Source organism: Cyprinodon variegatus, unplaced genomic scaffold (assembly GCF_000732505.1).
Source record: "Cyprinodon variegatus isolate N-32 unplaced genomic scaffold, C_variegatus-1.0 Scaffold1070, whole genome shotgun sequence".
NCBI lineage: Eukaryota > Metazoa > Chordata > Actinopteri > Cyprinodontiformes > Cyprinodontidae > Cyprinodon > Cyprinodon variegatus.
The window spans coordinates 134,174-155,326 of NW_015151523.1; the positions used below are offsets into that span (position 1 = coordinate 134,174).

The following is a 21,153-nucleotide window of genomic DNA, read 5'->3' on the forward strand; positions in this document are numbered from 1 at the left end:
GACCTTTTTGACCATGTATTGGAATCTGCTATATAATGTAGTTTGTTGCAGCATGAATGTCTGCAGCTCTAGGAAACAGTAAGATGAGCATTGAGGGTAACAAAGCACTATAGGACGGGTTCTCAACCCAATGCATAATGCAGGTAGTGGGAGACTAAAATACTCTTATAAAAATGGAAACATCTTGGAAATGTCTCCCACCGCATACTCCTTCAGGGACAGACTACAGCACCTAAAATGCAGAAAGGAGCATTATTGTAGATCCCTCTTTCCAACATTTTTTGGCATTTTATAACCATCATTGTTCCAAACAAACTCAATGAGAGTTTACACCACTGCTGTTATTTCCCATTTTAAAAGTTAAAGATGCATAGGGTGCATGCTAGCACACTTATCACCATACCAAGTTGCTTTTTTTATTTAAGTATATTACATTATTTATTGGTGTAGATCTTCCTAAACCATACAGTCTCCTATGTTTATGTTTTGCATTTTTCTTACTTTTATGTTTATCTGTATGGTTCCGTGAACTATGGGACAGTAAAGGATATTCTATTCTATTCAAACTAAAACAGTCTGGAAGCTGTCTCCCCCTGGGGGTCATTGGCCACAAGTGAGTTACATCCTGCACCCTGGACAGGGTATCAGTCTGACTGTTGGAGGAACCTCTAATACCTGGAGAGAAGCAACGCATTCATGGGGAGAACATCCAAACTTAAGGTAAAAAGACCCCTGGCTGGGATTTCAAAACCAGATCCTTCTTGTTGCAAAGCAATTGTGCTGCATGGTGTAAAGCAAAAGGAAACATGACTAAAATAAGAAACAATTCCACCCCAAACTGAATTAGTAGCCCTTCACTGCAGCTGTAAACCAGAAAACCATGAAGCTAGCAATATCGAAGCATAGAACTCAGAAAATTCTTTGTTAAATATATGGTTCCCCCTAAATGTAGCTGATTTTCAGCTTCTCTAGCCACCAGGAGTTGGTCAGAATCAGGCCTGTTTACTCTAGCCTCATGAGACCATCAGGATCTCGCAAGCTTTCAAGGTTTCACTCGCAGATCAGTCTGGAGACTCTCCGTTAAAGAAAATTTGGAGCCGTTCACCAAACGAACGTCCAATCAGCGTTGGCTTTGATGCAGGTTGAGGTATGACGCAACGAGAAGCGCAACAGTTCAGTCTAAAGAACATGGCGGCTTCAGCCGATGAAACTAGCGTTAGCGTGGCTATCGAGCAAGTTTTATTGGAATTAGAGTATTTCTTCATTGAAAGAAGAGCAAAACAATGCTCTTGAGGCTTTTCTCAGAGGAAACGATGTTTTTGCTTTGGTTTATTTGGCCCGTCTATCACCAACATAGGCCAATCAGTCTCTGAAATGATAATCTAGTCAGATGTTTTTCACTTGCACAGCAGTAGTCACACAATGCATCAATGTATGACAGAGATGTTGTCATTGCTGTAACACGTGTGTCATGAAATTCTAAGAAATATTTTGTAACCATTCCTGAGAGCAGTGACACATAGCTCTGAATCTGAAAGAGCTGACTAAAAACAATAGTGTTCTTGATTCATTTAGATGTAAAGAAGATTCGCTGTTTATTGGTCAAGTTGGAGCAGAAATTTCCGGTGGTGGTATTAATTTTTTTATGCATCATTGATCTTTTTTTTTTTTTTTATCTAATCGTCAACAATTAAATTTTAATTGGACCATAGCTTTCTAAATCAACATCTAATCATTTATTAAGCACCTATGGATGAATTATCACCCCAACCTATTCCAAAAAAAAAAAAAAAAAAAAAAAACATCTACTGGACTTTCTTTCCAAGTTTAAAGATGTTTCCGAAGACATTTCGCTTCCCATCCAGGAAGATTTTTTAAATTTTTTTTTCTTTTTCTTTTTTTCCAATTAAAAAAAGCTTTCTGGATGGGAAGTAAAACCTTCTAATTTGGAAACAAAGTCCAGAGGTTTTTTTTTTATTTATTTTTTTTACTTTTTTGGAATGATTATGACCTGGATGACTGAGAATCTTCATCAGCACCCCTACCTGTCATCATGAGATACGCCCACAGTGATAACTACAGCAGGTAAGATATTAACAGTTAATACACTAAAAAAGAAAGAAAGCAGAATTTCAAATGTTGCACTGTCGCTTTGAGGCAAAGCAAAGCATTTTAGTAGACAAGAAAGGGTCCTGTACATGGAAAAAAAAACACACACACACACACACCACAGCACACTGCAGTGACATTGAGGTAATAAAAAAACTATGAATAATGAAAAGGATGAAAACAAAGAAATAAAATTAGATGATTATTAAAAACTCTAACTTAGGATGATGTGCTCAACTTTCTTAGTTTTACTGGCAATGCTGGCAGCATGAAGTAGTTTCAAATTCCTTCAGAGACAGTAGTGCTTTAATCCTGTTGATGCTCTTTAGGTGATAGAAGGCTGACTTTATTACTGTAAATGTGTACCTCCCACGTTTTAACTCAAATACCCAGATTTGGGGTCTGCTTGGTAGTTAGGGGTAGGTTTCCCAGTAAAATAACAATATTCAGAGTTTGATTACCTTTTAAACAAAAAGTAATTTTTTTCCAGATAAATTCACATGAACACATTTGTAGTTTAGGAGAGATTGTCTGTTTGGAACAAACATGCTCTTGTGTGGCATTCAATAATGTAGCGTTTCTTAAAGTTAAAAAAACAAAACAAAAACCATGTATGATAACCTTAGAAAATAAACACAGCTTACTACAGGGCTAAATAGCTCCTAATAGTTTAGTTAAAAGCATTAGCACACTCACCACAAGGTGGTGCAGCCTCCTGCAGCACAGAATTATTCTCATTACTTTGGGTCGAAATGTTTATTTTCTTATTTCAAATTAAAAATTTAAAGCACTGATACCATTGCACATCCTTGTCAGATTTCATGAAGGGCTTATTCTGATAGAAAAATAGCCTTATTTGTGATGCTTTGGGGTTTCAGTTGAATTATGTCTCATGAAAAAAATTATTCATTTCCAGGTAGTTTTGACTCAGCTGGTAATCCCATAAATTTGATGAGAGCGACACAGATGAAGGAGATACTAATGAATTTGACGTGGCAAACATATTTGGTAGAACAGTGGCCTGTTTCTAGTTTTATTATGTCAGATGGTATATTTTGGTCTGACTTTCCTTAAGGCTTTAATTCTAAATACAGCAGCTGCAGCTGAGACAGACTAATAGTGCCATGTGCGACAACCCCCCACCCCCCTTCAAACACTCAGATCTCTAGAGCCCTGTTCTGCATAAACCAATGGCACTGTCTATAGACGAAACAAATGCAATAAAATTTAGTATTTATCTTTTCCTAATTAGGCATAACAAGTGCTGTTATAACCATCAAATAGATCCAATTCTACGTCTATTATGAGCTTAAATGCAAAGAACTGTGCAAACTATAAGTATATGAATATATATATATATATATATATGTATATATGCTCACTCTGGAAAGGTCAATGCTTTTTTTGTGCTCCATCTTGCTGCCTTGCATTTTTCATGCGGGAAGACTGTACTGTTCTCTCCTGACAAATACAGGTTTTGTAAGTGAGCGGGATGCTCATCCAACCAGGAGAAATTTTCTCTCCTACTGTCTTATACCAGCACCAGAATGATGACTTTAATATCTTGGCTGAAGACCACAGGGTGTTTGTTTCTAGAGTCTCAGGGCTTAGAAAATCCATTCATAAGAGAGTAACACCAGGCAGCGTTGTGTGTAATATTGCTGATACAGATTTCCTGACTTTGCTGGTTACAAACCGAGGGTTCATGGATAATCCCAGCAGTAGTATTTTGTTCTGTTACTGGCGAAGGAGGAGATAGGAGAGGAGGGGTTGGAGGGGGCATCACGACTGTTCCTCAGAGCCAGGATATTTGCAGAGCTGACCCATTTAAATGGCCCAGGGAAACTGTGAGTACAGGTGCATGTGTACGGCTGCAACCGGGATGTTTAACTACATGTATTAAGACTGCATTGGTTCAAAAATAGAAGCGGGTGTCAACACCGATATGCACATATAATTTGATGGGTGACTGGTGCAAACTGCGCAAGTGTTTTTCAGATCATTACCACGTGTTTCATTCAAGCACAGAAGATAACAAACAGCCTTAGTTGTTCTTTCTGGAAGGGACAAAGAGGAGACGTTACATTCAACTCTTAAATTGCAGGCTGAAGAGGCTGTTGAAGCTTTTATATGTGGCTTACAGCTCTGCACAATTAGTGCAACCCAGTACTGCTTTGCATTGTGCTGCTGTGTGGTGGTCAGTGAATGATATCCATATTTAGAAGGCCTTCATTGATTCCCCCCCCTCCCCCCCCCACCGGGGTACAAAAGATTTTTTGTCTTTCCTGTCTTGAATAGTGGGACCTTAATGACAATCCTGCTTAACAAAACCTCTTCCCGACCTCAATCGGTGTTAGAAAACTGCAAAGTGAGGCTGCTGGCAGCTCTAAACGGACCATTACTGTGTTCTATTTCTATTCTGTTACATAACAATATCATGGTGACAATGCACCAGAGCAAATAACTCACATCACCAGGAGCTCTCAGGAAGAAGCAGGCGCCCACTGAGAGGCCCATCTCCTCCGTCTAAGTGTGTTTCCCTTTTAATAAACTTCAACACATGACTGAGTGATTCCTCAGCCAAAATGGCAGATGATGAAGGATGAGAGAAGAGTGTGCAATAAAGATTTAATTAAATCTCACCATGGGATGTCTTACTGGGACTCCAGAGGCCAGGACAGAGGAGTTGGTGTTCTCTACTTTGACCCATTTGCACAAAGAGGAGGACGCAAGAGTAAACCTGCAAGTCTTTCTTTTTATCTTCCATAAAGGTTTCCATCTACTTCATTCTGTCAGTCTCTGCTGGAGATGATCTCATCCGTTAAACACATGTTTGAGTTTATATTCCACACGAGGCCAAACTTTCTTTGCATCCGCCGATCGGTGAAGACTGACGAGTGATTTCATCTCCTGGGCCTCTCTACCTATATGACGTAGATTTAATGGTCTCTATGGATGACTTTCAACAGCCCTTTACTTTATTCCCTTTCAAATCCATCCTGCCTCTTTCGCTCCTACTCAGTGTAGGTTACCATGGATACCACTCCCAACTGGTTTGGCTGGCACATGAATTTGTTTATAAATGTTTCTCTGAGTGGACTGGAATGTTCTTTTCTTCTGTGCAGGAGAAAATCTAATACATTTTTCTTTTCTAACAAATACTAACATAATATATGTGGATTTACCAGTTTATAAATGATCAATTTTAGATAAAGAAGGACACCATTTCTGATTGAATTGATTTACATTATTTTCATAATAACCCTAGAACCTTTTTACAGTTTTTAAAATGAAACTGCATATTTCATTTTGGTTTTTTATAGAAAGATCATTATAAGGCTGTGTATTTTTGTGAAGTGAAGGGAGAGAGGTTTTCATTTTTGATTCTTTTCTTTTACAAATAAAAATGTCCAAAGTAAGAATGTTGTATTTTTTTTCAACCATCTTAAAACCTTTAAAAAAAAAAAAAAAAAAAAATATATATATATATATATATATATAATTTTTTATTATTATTTTTTTTTCAAAAGACATCAAATTAGTAAATTGATAATTGATTTCTTTGTTATGTTTGATCTCTTTGTTATGTTTGAAAAAAAAAGGAAACAAACTAGTCCATGGATTTGTTACTTCAAGGCTGGACTATTGTAATTCTTTACTATCAGGAAGTCCACAAACTACAGTTAAAAGCCTTCAACTGATTCAAAATGCTTCAGCCAGAGTTCTGATGAAAAATTAAAAAGAAAGATCTTATTTCTTCTATTCCAGCTTCTCTTCAATGGCTTCATGTTAAATCCAGAATACAATTTAAAATCCTCATTCTCAAATATATAAAACCTAGATAACAAAACTCCATCTCTTATTTTGACAAAGTTAGAATGTCTCCAGTTATCCTGCGCTACCTCTATAGTTATGCTGCTATAGGCTTAGACTACTGGATGACATGGGGGACACTTTCGTCATTCTGCTTCATTCTATCTTTATTCTCCTTTATGTTTGTTTGTACATCTTGTTCTGTTTCCTTGAACCCCAGACAGCCTCGGCAGATGGCCGCTCACACTGAACCTGGTTCTGCTGGAGGTCAATTCCTGTTAAAATGTTTTTTCCTCTCAACTGTTGCTGCATGCCTAATGAGTCAATGCAATCAGCTGGTTTTGCTTAGTTTCTCTAACATGCCTTGAGATAACATGTGTTGTATATGTATGTGCGCTATATAAATGCCTCTTATTTAATTGAATTAAAAGATAGAGGCAGAGAGGTCGTGGATAAGAAGACCTACCATCTGTTTAGAAAAAGGTAGACCTCCAAAAAACAACAAGACACATCTGCCCAATGACTGACCAGCTAAAGAGAGCATATCATAGGAGAGGCCAAGAGCTCCATGAGGAATCTGTCAACAGGAAAACAGTTAGCTGCACACTAAAAAAATTCAGGCCTTTGTTGAAAAGCATCAAGAAGAATGTCGTTTAAAATATGTAACCAGTCTGGTTTCCCACAAGCAATGCAGGGGACACAGCAAATGAGAATGTTATGTCAAATGACACTTAAACTGGACCTTTTGGTGAAAAATGCATAATTCTATTTGGGTACAAGCTAAAACTGCACATCCCATTCATTGCACCACCTGAAACAGTCAAGCTTTTGTCAATCAGGAATAAAGTATCTAGTCTAAAATAAAAGATGCATACAATATCATAATCATGTTAGAATGGGTCATTTAAGGTCCAGACCTACATCCAAGCAACGATATATCAATATTTGAAAGTATCTGCTTAATATTTATTTTGTAAGGAGGGCTAAGTCTGAACATTGAAAACAAGTGGAGCCAGGGCTGGAAAGATTTGTAGCTTCATCTTTAATTAAAAAGGTGCATCAAACTATCTACTCAGTAAAGCTGAATATAAATGCATGTAACCCTTTTCCTTTCTTCGACTTCACCAGTATGTGCTACTCTTTGCAGATCTTCTCACTAAAAAACAACTAATAAAGCACAGAGCAGTTTGCGCTTGTGATGTTACAAATGTGGATAGCTGTAGGGGTATAAATATAAGTGCAAAACACTGTGACACTGTAAAAACAGTTGTTTGCACATAATCCAGTCTGATCCAGTAGGACTCATAATTACGTCAAAGTGGAGCCTGAGGGGCCACAGCTGAGCTTTAAGGAAAATAAATACTTCACGTGGCGGCTTCTAAATCCTGATCAAAGTTCTGAGTGGCGCTCATCCTACATCGACAGCCACAACTGTCTGGGCCAAGGAAAGTGGACAGAGAGGATTCAATGGTTTAATTTAAAGAGGACTTAATCAGGGTTAGACTAGAATTATGTGGGAGGCTGGGTGTGTCTCCCACTGGGTTTTTGGATTCTCCTCAGCTGGATTTCTGTTCCTTCCTAGTGTGAACCAACTGAATATAGATGTCTGTCGCTATGTGGATCACAGAAACTCATTCATTTATGTGGCGACACAATGGAGTCTAATTCTGGCTTTTTGAAATATTCAGCACTAAATTCTGTTGTAGGAAAGTGAAGCTCTTTTATAATTCTACCTAATGCCTTTTTCATGTTTGCTGTGATATATTATTGAAGTCTAAAATAATGAAAAAGACCTTAGTTACTCTATAACTCTTAAACATTTCATAATTTTACAACCACTAACCTCAATGTATTTCATTAAGTTTCTCTGCCATAGACCACCGCAAAGTAACCCATGCTGCAAATATGGCGTATAATAGCAAATAATTTGCTGCATGTTTTGCTAATATAAATCTAGTAAGTGCGTGTATGGTAACTGTGGAGGAGCTGTACCGTCTCTCAACTTAGGAAGGTCAGTTTCCAACCATGTATTCCCCAAATCTGACCGGGGCGAGTGAAAAGAAAAAACTATGGTTAAAAGAAACCGTCAGACATCTCCTATGTAGCTCCATATAATGCAAAACATTTAGCATGATGAAAGATTTCAAAAGAACAGAACTTAACACTTGTCAAATTGTTGTTTAAAATCATTTTGAATAAGTAGTGTGAACTGTTAGTCAGACAAGAAAAAAAATTTGCTTTGAGAATAAAATTTCATTGGCTGAATATTTGTTAATAGGTGTGGCCATTGCTAGTGGTGTCTGTTTAATGAGGGATATTAGGAATAACATCTATGATTGTGTGATCTGATTGGTATATTAAAAATTCTTGCAAAATCTTGCAGTACGGCTATAACACAGGATAATCTGCAAAAAGTTTTAAAGAGTCAGGTCTTTTAGGTTAGCTGAGAAAAAGAAACTAGAACTTTCAAACCATCTTATTTACGGTAGATCTGTTTTGTTCTTTTATCATGGTGTGTTCAGACATGGAGATGGAAAGGGAAGTGAGAAAGAAAAAGAGGATAATAACTTGGTTGAGAGAGAAAGCTAGAAAAATGAAAGAGTGCATGAAAAGAGAGAAAAAAACAGCAAAAATAGACAAAACAAAAGATATACAGTAACTTTTAGAAATCTGCTTCCCTGTATGAGATGAGAGAAAGAAAGAAAACAGAAAAGATAGCAACAGCAAAAGAAAGACAACATACAACCAAAGTAAGTGTAATTGAAAAGATTTAGGAGAATAACTGAGAAGTAATTATTTGGTCACAAGAAATGTTTGAAGTAACAGGGAACTAAAATTTTTATTTATTTATTTATTTGACATGGACAGTGCACATTAAAAAGCATTCTTGCAAATGCAAGAATTAGCCAAAAGGCTATTTTTCATCAATTGTCTACCTAAAAAAAACACAACAGTAAGCATTGCACGATGAAAAATACAAATATAAAAAGAAAAGTATATTTAATAAAATAAATAAATATGTGTTCTCTTCTAAATAAAAAAACAATTATAAAGTACATATATAATATTCTAATGTTACTTCATTAACATATAAAAGGTTGATTTTGTTGATTTTTCAAGGTAATTTAACAAAAGTATTGAGTTAAGTTAACTTACTTGGGTTTGCAATGTAAATTTAATTGGAGATGTGGAAGAATGAACTCTGATGGTATAACACTGAAATGGAAACTCTGGCTTAAATGTTAAATGCAGTGTGTGTTGGAAAGTTAACCCAATCCAAAACAGCCTAATAAAAATGAAAACTTTCAGAAACAATAATGGCTATATGCTGTAGAGTCTTCAAAATTGGTGTCAGACTTGAAGGGAAGATGAGTGGAGCTTAATATTGGACAATTATCTGCTACTTACCACATGAATCAAAAACAAATGAATGACTTCAATATTTCAGAGGATATGGAACATTTGTCAATGTAGAGTAGCTATTTAAGACTAAACTTTCCATGCACTGGTTTCTGGTTGTGTGTCCATCCTCTCATCTCTTATGTAATTCCCTCCAGTGGGAATTTAAAACCCAGAAAGTAAATCTACAGTGAATCACTTAATCTAACAGACTTAATAGGAATCTGTGCAAGAACTGAAGGTTGTTTACTGAGATGCATGAAAGCTTGTTTGAGCCGTCAGGGCCATGCTTAAATGCTCTTACTTTGTGGTGGTAAAAGCCTGATTGATTTCCTTCAGTAGCGTTTCTAATCAACAGAGAGCCATTGATTTTCTCTCCACGCACTCTTTGAGATACCCAAGACACCTGCTGGCAGCCAGCTGACAGACACCGCTAACCAACAGCTGACACACGCTGGTGCCAGTTCGCCATGCTGGAGCGGGTGAAGTACACATGTTAACATAAAGATCCTCCATACACAATGTGGGATCTGATGTTTTGTGAATCATATCTCGTGGTATGTCACAGATGGGTTTTTGTAACCAGTGTGCAGGAGGACTTGCCATCTCCAAACACTCTGACAAAAAGAAACAAAATCTTCCATCCTCTGATGTGCTAAAGCACAGGGGAGCTCTGTTTTATGTGAAAAAAAAAGGTCTCTGTCACAGAGAATCATTACAATCATCAGCCTGATCAGCAGAGTTTGTCTGTAGTGACTTTCATCCGCAGGAAGAGTGCCTCAGTAAGCAGTTCCTCTGCTGGAGTCACATGCTTGGAGCTGAGGCTCGCAGCCAGCTGTCCCCATCATCAATTCAGATAATGCAGAAGGATGAGGAGAGGTTGGTGTTTGGAGGGCGAGCTGCTTGTACAGACAACAAGATCTGCAAGAAAATAACAAACTAGCATGTTGCATAAAAGTTACAGGTGTTTTAAAGTACTGCAGAAATGCAACTTAATGATCCAAATTTGGATAAAAACATATCCTTAGAGCAGAAAAATGGCTCTACCATTTGGTTTCTCAGTAAGATAAAAACAAATATGTAAAGAAAAAGAGTAATCTATTAACTAAATGGTTAGCTGAAATAAACTGTATGATTAAAACTGTTGTAAAAAATTTAATCATTATTCAACCCAAAAAATATGTTTATTTTTATTTTATTTAACCAGGGGGAAAAAAATCCCATTGAGATTAAAAAAACTCTTTTTCAAGGGAGTCCTGACACAGCAAAGTTACATAAAAAGCAGAGATACATTAAAATAAATGACAGGTACATAAACAAAAACATATAAATTAAAACAATTGCGGATCATTGAGGCTGCTTCAAATTCTTTCACTTTCAACTTAAAAGCATTTAAAGATAAAAACTCAGTCAACTTCCAGTTTCTTTGTAAAAAAAGATTCCCCGCACAAGAAGCTGCGTTGCTAAAGGCTTTCTTCCCTACTTCTGTGCGGGCAAAGGGAACAGTGAGCAATAGCTGATCATTGGATCTAACGCTTTATGCTGCTGGGAAAGATGTATTATAAAACTGGTCAGATTTTTGGTTCAAGTTTGTGAGTTTAGACAAGAAAAAGGAGTCTGATTATTCTACCAGCATAAGACATACAACAAACTGATCATACTTACCAAACAGCAACTATAGGATGAAAGGGATATCTGATCAAATTAAGTGAATAATCATGATAATATTAATAATGAAACTCATGCCAGTAGGTTATGTTAATGACTTTAGTTCACATCTTAGAACCAGTTTGCTTACTTAAAGCAATAAATAAATGGTCATTTTTTTTAACTGAGTAGTGCTATATATGTTGATCAGTGAAACGGCCATATTGTTTCATTTTAAAGTATCACATGTGAACTAAATTAAGAGTTGAAAAGCATATGTTGCATCTTTATATTCTAAAAACTTCAGATCCCTTCCCCTTTACGCTTATCCCAAGTGGAGCTGCAAGGAGAGGCGGGGTACACCCTGGACGGGTCACAGAGACAAACAACCATTCTAGCACACACTCACACCTAAGGAGAATTTAGAGAAGCCAATTAACCTAACATTCATGTTTTTGGATGATGGGAGTAAGCCGGAGTACCCGGAGAAAACCCATGCATGCTCAGGGAGAACATGCAAACTCCATGCAGAAACACCCTGAGCTGGAATCGAACCCAGAACCTTCTTGCTGCAAGGCACAGTGCTACCAACTGTTCTACCCACTGTTCCACTGAGCAGCCCTGCCATTTGTAGAGGTTAGGTAGTTCAAACCAAAAATATTATGTCATAAATGAGACACAAAAAAGAGGACTTCCATAACATCAGAGGTCCTAAGCATAAGACATATTAGATACACAAAGACCAGAATAAAAGCCATTACAAAGCTTGCAACATTTCTGAACATTCACAAAGCTGATGGAGCAACAGGACCTCATTGCTGGCACTTTCTCTATACTTAAACACACTTAAAGCACTAACTTGATGCAAACGCGTTGAATAAGTCAAAATAAAAAATATATTTTCAACTAAGAAATTTTTCTCTTATTATTTTGTGTGTTAAGCAGCAGTCTAACACCAATATCAACAAATGACTCAGAGCTGGGTTAGCTGAATGACACCTATTAGACTAGAGGCCAACTCATCTTGCAGTTTTTAGCCTGTGTAGGCCTACTTCCTCTATGAAAAAAAGTCTTGGCATAAGACAAGTTTTCTCTACCTTATGCCCAAGAGTGTGGGAGGGACACCAGCAGTTGCCAGTCAAGTGAAAAAACCTGCAGACAAATTGTTTACTGCACAAAATCTGAAATTAAAGGCGTCGGATTCTATTTTATCATCATAAACAGCAAATTAAACGAATTCTTTCATTACAAAATGCACATGAAATAATACAAAAATAGCCCGGAAATGCCCATAACATCTCAGCATAGACCGCATTGCTCCCCTCCCTCCCCTCCTCTCCTCTGAAAACACGCACAACCACGCCCACAGAGGCACGCGCACAGGCGCAAGCTGTGACACACCTCCTCCTCCATCACGCACCAACACAGAGCTATGAGGGAGAGGAGCTGGGTGATGCAGATAACATGAAGGACGGGTGCTCGGCTCCTGGAGGATCGCAGCAGGTGCGTTAAGGTTTATTCTGCGCCGCGCGGAGACAGGACAGGCTGCGCTAAACCATCATGTCCACCGCATCCCATCAGTTCTCCGCCGACACGGTAAGAGAGGCCTCCCTGGTACCTTTCCTAAATCTCCAAACTTTTTGCTTCCCTTCGTTTTTTCTTCCCCAAACCTAATTTCGAGCTTAAAGGCGAGAAGGAAAGATGGACGGCCCTGGAAGCCATTGCCGCAGCACAAAAATTAAAGGGGCGCACGAGCGCGTGAAAGCAACAACTCCAAGGCTGAATGCGCCCCACGGGCCTGAGAGATCTGCATCGGCTTCATCACTGTCTTCAACACCCCAGGGACAGAAAACACTATAGGCCTACTAATATATAAAAAGTATTGATAAATAATGGGGATAAAAATTTAAAAATAAATCAATGTAACACTAAAAAAGGTTCCTGAAACATTTTTGGTGCCAAAGATGGCCCTTGGCACGAGTTTAAATCAATGCCTGCTAATTATTAGTCAGTTTTATTTTCAGACTGAGATTTATGCAACTGCAGGGGGGCTGAATGGTTTTCTGCTGTGGGCTGTAGCCATGGAGACAGTATGTGGCATGTGGTTTTGAACTGAAAGTGCAGTGTCCAAACTGAAAAGGAGCTTTGGAGCATGGGAATGAGTGGAGGAAGGAATGCACATATTTACCTAGTCAAGATAAAAGTTAGGGAATTATCAATATTCAGAAATGAGTTGCAACTTCTAACTTTTTTCTGAATCCGTATTATTCTGACAAAAAATAAGCTTCTAAGTGAGTGTTAAAGGCTTAAGTCAAAATAGAAACACACTACTTATTACAAATAATCTATTATATGTTTATTTATTAAGACGTTGCAATCTAAAACATGTATTTTTGTAAGACAGCCCTCCTTAGTACATATTATAGAGCCTATCCACATGTTATATAATAGGACATCTAATGCAAATTAATCTGATTTCACCTTTTTGAGTTTAACCACTAGACATGATATTAAGGTGAGCTGTGGAGACATGATGGGGAGATTGCTGGTCACTCCTCTGCAAATGATGAACAGATGGTAACTCACGGTTGGCTGGTGGGTGAGTGCCAACTAGAAAATCCATGTTTGTGTTAGATAAATAAGCGTCCCTTGTTTAAACGTTTTCTCTCTTACTCTCTTAAGTAACCAAAATTATTTCTTCAAACACCTTTCGATAAGAGTCAATAGCAGGTTGAACTTTATTCATTTGAGACATTTTATTGCAGTTTTTTTCTCTGCATGGGAAAAAAGTGATCTTAACCCAATTTCATTCTTAGTTCAGATTTCCAGCTATCCAGTTATCACTGAAATATCTACAGATCCAGACTGGATGATCCTGACGGTTATATGTTGACTAATGTTCGGCATTGAAAGTCTCAGACAGAAACATAAAGATCAAAATAATTCTGTATAAAACATATTTTCATTGGACATTTTAAAACCTCAGTTTTAAAGCGTTGACAAATAATAACCCAGAATACATGAAAATGACCCTGCTAAAATGTCCAACAATGTAGACATGTTAGACATCGTTGGAAAGCTTAGATTCTCCACAATTCAACCACCTAGTGCATTTTATGGACACAGCGAGGATTAAAGTACAATTAAGACAGATATAGCACCATGTCATAATGTACCATGACAAAGCAGCCACAACAAGCAACCTTGTCTTTATAACTGCTGTTCAAAAAAGACCTATTATTTTCAAGAATAAAAAAACAAACAACTTTGAGTCTTGTTTGAACTGATGCAGCTTGGGCTTGATGCAGCTTATGTGTTTTACTCACCCAATTTTATATATATTCAGAAACTAGAACGTGTTAGCTTTCAAATAACGTATCACACATGTAATTTGGGCTTACAGTTCCTCAGTTATTTGCTTTTCCATTTGGGTTTGCAAAATAGGCAAGAATTTCCCAAAATGAGGTGGATATTAAGAGGTTAAATTTGGTTCCAAACCATTATGGAAACTTGCTCTCAGAACACAGACTGCTGCTACCGCAGGGTCACCATGCTGCAGAGCATGAGCATCAGTTTTTCTTTTTGTTAGTTAAAATAGAAAAGACAAGTTAGTTTTTTTTAATGGTGAGAGGTATGTCAATTTGTCATAAACATAAAAAACAGGCAAAAACAGTGAGAATTCAAAAAGAGCTGGGTCAATAATCAGAAAGGGTAACTGTAAAGTAGATTCATGTCATGTATTTTGAAAATGTTGGCAGTATATCGGTAGACTTTGACCCAATGTAGGAATACGGCCACAAAACATATAAATTACACTTTTGTTGAAAAGTTCATTTATTTCTGTAATTCAATTCACTTAGTAAAACACATTATTGAAATGCTGTATAATCCATATTTCTAAGCCTTTATTTATGTTTATTATTATACACTGCTAATAGATCATGAGATTTGGGGATTTATTTACTTAATTAATACTTTATTAAAGGTTTTCTGAAGGTACACTCAATCTAACAACATGCCTCAAATATTTATTCTAATTTAGTGAATATGACTAAAGACTATATAAGAATAATACATTAAGACAGTCCTTAAAGTTAGAGATTCATAGAGTTCTGTTTTAATTGCTGAATAATTGGGCAGAACAACATATCCAACGGAGGACATGATTGCAATATCACGCAAATAGTGGGACATGATATGTTAGGTGTGGCCTGTTAAAACTAAAATATTCTTGGAAACTTGAGACACTTTCAATAGCTTTTATGATATAAGGGTTGATCATGATGAAAAGTCTTGAAGGTTAGAAAAAGGGAGGATAAGATTGTAGTCACTGAAAATAATTAAGGGAACACTTTAATCACAGCTGATATTGTAAATACGATATTTAAAACTATTGAAATGTCCTTTAAGCCATCATAAATACTTATAAACTGTTAAAAGAGTGCAACCATATGTTCATCACACAAGATGGGTAAATACTATTTCACTGAACTGTTTCAAGAACATGTGTTCTTGAATAGTTAATTACCAGTCTTTGCAGAAAAGCTTCCTAAGGAGGAATTTTGTTCCCAGGTGTAGGAGATGTAGCTCAGTAAAGCATACAGCACCAAAATTATTTAAACTACTGTTATGTGTAAACAGACTTAGCAGCTCTGTAGCATCATCTATCTGGCTTAGCAACACTCTCAACCACGTAATGTTTGCTAAATAATGAGTTAAATACATTTACTTATTCTGAACAACGACAATATAGATGATTTTTATACATGAATATATGTTCACAAATTGTAGCAGCATTGATAACAGTGTTTGGGTTTTTTTCTATTGTCTTTCATCTGGATAAGTTAAGCATTTGATTAAATGAATAGTTAACTCAGATGGTGAATTCTGATAGTTAAATTTAACTGTAAGGCAAACATAGAAGATTGGAACAAGACTAAATGCATATTTAATGCATACATTAAATATGCATTTAGGGGAGTGGCGGTCTAGTGGTTAGGGTATAGAGCTTGGAATCCTGAAGTTCTGAGTTCAAGCCCCACTCCAACAGACTGCCACTCTGGGTCCCTGAGCAAGACCCTTAACCCCACACTGCTTCCCGGGCGGCCCACTATGGCAGCCCACTGCTCCTCAAGGGAATGGGTTGAATGCAGAGGTAAATTTCTCTAATGTGAGATCAATAAAGTTAAATTATTATTATTATTATTAACCATAAAAAAGACATAATATAAAATAAAGCTCAATTGAACTTCTTAAAAAAAGTGTATCTCTAAAATATATTTTATTTTATTGCTTTAATGTTAACACACGCTGTTAAAGTCATACATGAGGTGTAGTGGCAGCCTAGTGGGGCAGAGTGGTGGCCTAGTGGTTAGGGCATAGAGTTTGGACTCCTGAGGTTCTGAGTTTGAGCCCCACTCCCACAGACTGCTACTCTGGGTCTCTGAGCAAGACCCTTAACCCCACACTGCTTCCCGGGTGCTGCACAGTGGTGGTAAATGCAGAGGTAAATTGCTCCAATGTGAGATCAATAACGTTCAAAGTTCAATAATTGCTATATTGTGCAGGTACTGTGCTGTGAAGTGGTTCATGGCTTGGTTGCCTCTTTCACTTAGCGGCATTTCTACTGGTATCAGTTATATTAAAACAGTGAGTTTTTTTACACAGTTATTTCTGGCCTCAACTATATCATAAATGGTAAAAAAAAGTATTCCTTTTATGTCTCTGTCTCTTCTATAGGATGCCCTGATACTAAATCAACATGACATGAGAGCCTTAAAGTTCCTTCAAGATGACCAGAACGCATCCCCCTGATATACTGGCATCAAATCTGTACCGGAACTTCACACTGAGCGACACTACTGGTCACTCCGTTTCTCTTCATTCCTCAAAGCAATGTGACTTGAAAATGCTTGATAAATCAGAGATAATTAACAAGAGACACTGTCGCAGTTTTGACTTCATTGAGTCACTTGATGATCCACAGTCATTCTCCTCCTCGATGGAGCAACACTACAACAGACCTGAACAGCAGACATTGAATAAAGATCTCTGGAATGCACTGGATCAGCCGGGCCATCTTCGATTTTCATCTCCAGATCTTTTCAATACCAAGCAGTTCCAGCAGCAAACTACTGAAGACAAAACCAGCTATCTTACATGGTCAGACTCCAAAAGGAGATCAAGATCTAAAAGTGCCCCGAGATTAAAGACTACCCTCACCCCTGTCCCAATCTCTGTGTCTCCACCACAGGCCAGGGGTGGAAGGGATGAATCTCAGGCTGTTTCAGATTCCATGAGGACAGCTGAAACCCACCGAGAACCCACCAGCAGGCCTTTCTTGAACGAGGTGCATCCTATTAAACTGCAACCCCACACCCCCCTCTACGTCTCAGACTGTTTTGAACATGATAAAGCAGAAAAACCAGCCGTGAGCCCTCATGTCAGGTGCCGTGTAGACATCAAACCAGATGCTGCTGTACTAGAGCACACATCGAGACAGATTCCCAATACACATGGTGAACATCTTTGGCAAAGGTATTCCCAGGCTAGTAGCAGGTCTGGACTCTATGTCCCACGGCACATTGCCTCATCTCCAACACCAACTCCAAGCGAATGCTACAGTGGAGATTTTAGACAAGGATATCTCTATACCACCAGCATATCTCCTATTTCCTACCAGCATTTAGACACACACAGGATGCCATCACCAACAACACCATACCTGAGCCAAGAACACAGAGCGTATTCAAATCCTAACATACCGACAAAGTTTTTCTATACTGAGGATGCTGCTCGGCATCCCATCCACCCCTATGCTAGGACGTATTTTCACGATGATCGATCCAGTCTAACCAGTTTTGGTAGTACGGCGACAAGTCAATATGACCCAAGGACGCGATGGGTGCACACACTTCCTGTGAGGTCATACTACACAGACCACCTTACCAACCGAGAGGCAGCTCACTCTGTACATAACAGGCCTTACTCCACAAGTGAGAGAGGTTCTTATTTTTCTCAAACTCCACTTTCTCGAGCTTATTATGGAGAAGATGGACGGTTTACTCCATACCACATGAATGGCTCAAGGCTTTTTTATTCTAAACCGTTTTCCTCTCCTGAAGAGCAGTACCTTTCACACAGGCTATATAACACAGAGAGTTATCGACGGCCTCGATTGTCTCAGGCCTTTTCAGATGATTGGTATCGCTCTAGTATTTCTGGTTTCTCAAGCCACTCCTCACAGAACACACCACCAAGGGTAAGACAAGACCTTAACATTCCCCCGTGGTTTACTAACAGCTACACAGAAGCAAGTCGACTCGGAGCAGACATCAAAAACCACTCCAAGTCTTGGGACAATATCATATATCCACGACATGAACGAGAGCAAGCTGTACCACGTGGACGAAGCTATGAGAACCTGTTTCACCAAGCAAGACAAGGGACATCCTCTGATATTACAGCTAAACCGGTCATACTTAACCTTTCAAGTTCACCAAGGCGCTATGCTGCTCTCTCTCTGTCGGAGAACTCTTTGGAGAGGAACTCAAACAAATCATGGAGAAATTCTAAGAGTGGACACTGGTTTGTTACTCCAGAGATCACTATAACAGACAATGACCTATGTTCAGGCAATGCCAGGCGTCATGATGTCCATTCTGTTCGTTGGGATACTTCGGATGGTGAGAAGGCATCAACCCAGAGGCTAGTAAATCAAAAGAAGTCACCCAACACTACAGAGATAACCAAAGAAAAGAAACATAACAACTTCTCCCTTCAGCAGAGTCTGGAACAACTGGATGAACTCTTAGCTGATTTGGTTGTTGACTACAAACCCCCAATGAGCAAAAAATCAAGTGAAAACCTTATAGACCAGTTAAAACAACTGATCACTGAGGACAATGACAAAAACATAGAATCCCCTGCATTGGAAAACTTAGAAAGCCTCAGCACTCACCTTCCATCCTCTAAATCTAGCCCAGATACATTGAAAGACCCAGACAGTGGGTGTGATGCTTTTCAAAGAAGTGCAGAAGAATGTTCTCCAGACCACAGCACAGATGAAGATGAAACAATGGTGTGCGCTAATAAGAAGTGCAACAGAATTGAGAACATGTTCAATGCTTGCTTGTACTTCAAATCCTGCCACAGCTGTTACACCTTTTACTGCTCAAGAAATTGCCGCAGGGATGACTGGGAGATCCACAAAGAAACATGCCTCTATGGTCGGGTCAGCAGTGTGTGTCGGCATACTCTTAAGTTCTGCAGAGAGAATTCAGAGATCCATAAGGCCTTTTCTCGCATTGCTAAAGCTGGCTACCTCTCCAGAGGAAGAGGTGTTCTCTTTTTGGGTTTTGCAAATCCAGAGACTGCTGAGAACTTCCTGCAAGTTGGGCTGGAAAGCCTCCTCATGTCTCCTACATACTTGTCCCTTAGAGAGCTGGATGGCTTTAAGGATAACCTAGGTGAATATTGCAAGGAACTGCAGCAGGCAGGCAATGAGTATGACCCTGATGAATGTTTCCTTCTGAATGTATCAGTAGCTGTCGGTGAACTAGTGCCTAACAGACCTTCACCGAGGGTCCAAACACCGACAGTTCGAAAATATGCAAAGGTGTCTTTGGCCTCCTCCAGTCCAGACAAAAAAGTGCTCAAGATGGATAATGAAATGGAAACTCTTATTCTCACGCCCCCTCCAGGAACACCCGACATCGACAAAGAAGGGGAGGAGGGACGGAAAGCGAGGGAGGTGTGCTTCGTCAACATCCAGCGTGAACTCAGGACCAGGGGAGTCTTCCTCCGTCACGAGTATCCCAAAATCTATAATCAGCTGTGTGAGTTTGTAGAGAGTAACAAAAGGTTTACTCCCACAACAATTTACCCGATAGATAAACGAACAGGGAAGCAGTTCATGTGCATGATCATGGCGGCATCTGAGCCAAGAACACTGGACTGGCTGGGGACTCCTCATCTTTTAGACGATATTATATAGCATAGCACTAAATACAGCAAATAAATGATGTCAGCAGCTCTTAATGTAGATACTGTGAATACATGTGGTGGTTTAGAAAATTGGATATTTGTATATGTGTAAATATGCAGCTTAATTTGCTCATTGTCTCCCCTTCTCTGATGTTTGTCCTTCCCGAACTCAAAGACAAAGCAAATGCACTTTTAAAAGTTTACCTGTGTTGGCTTGTTTTGATTATCGTACACTAAGAGGAACTGATAGCCTGCATGTAGACTAGGCTTAAACCAACTTATTCAGGTGTTTTTGAAGCTTAAAAAGACAATATATCAAGCACATATTATTCAGGGAGTGCACATTCACTCGAGTAACATTTAAGACAACCGATACCATATTGCAATGGTAACTTTATTTTCACTACAAAATGTTATATTAGAACTTTAAATACTATGTTGCAGAGGTTGTGATACAACAAATTTTTGTGTTCAAATATTTCCTTACTATGGTTGCGTGGATATCATTTAACAGATTATTTAATAATGTTACATAGTCAAAAAAGTACAATCCAGCCATCTAATTTTCTGCCCATCCAACTAAGCATTTTATTTGGAGCTTGTCTCATGTAATACTAATGCTTGATGTCATTCTTGTACAAATTGCTTAGTATGAAAGTGGCCTTTAGTTAAGTACAAAAGCATCTGACACAGAGCAATGTATGGGGTAGGTATTTCTAAAGTATTAAGAGCTGTTTAACCAGAACTGTAAATAGATTACTATTTTGCTCAAAGCATGTCATTTCTATTTAAGTATTTTATGTTTTTGCTTATAAGTGAATTTATTATGTTGATAGCAGTTGCTGCTTAGAAATGTGAAAGGTATATTGCACAGTCTGCAAAGAATTTTGCATTATTTTAACATATGGACCTAGAGACCTTATTGTAACTATTACCACCACATTTTCTGAATTCAAGCATATGCAATAAAAGAGCAACCTTGTAATGTAAAATCCTATTTTAATATATAAAACCCTGATTCCTTTAAATTAAAAGTTGTTTGCACTACGAGATAAGTCCTAAAAAATGTTCCTAACAATGCCCCAGCACTGATCTTAGCCTGCTTTATTGTCCTTGATCCCTAAGCTAAGGTTGCTCTTTTACTTGATTATATATCTTTGTGCAAGAGCCCTCAAGTTTATATTTTGTGATGTTTCTAAC

General features: G+C 38.2%; 1 protein-coding gene across 1 annotated transcript; it reads left to right on the forward strand.

Moving 5' to 3' along the window:
• Nucleotides 1-12,408: 12,408 nt before the first annotated feature.
• On the forward strand, nt 12,409-21,153 carry LOC107101256 (uncharacterized protein C9orf172 homolog). The gene is made up of 2 exons (XM_015400102.1): nt 12,409-12,564; nt 16,708-21,153. Exon 2 carries the CDS (start codon nt 16,760-16,762, stop codon nt 19,961-19,963), a length of 3,204 nt encoding a protein of 1,067 aa, XP_015255588.1. The 5' UTR covers nt 12,409-12,564; nt 16,708-16,759; the 3' UTR covers nt 19,964-21,153.

Excerpts from the sequence above, each read along its gene's own strand:
- LOC107101256 (XM_015400102.1), top strand. The coding sequence starts at position 16,760 with ATGACCAGAACGCATCCCCCTGATATACTGGCATCAAATCTGTACCGG.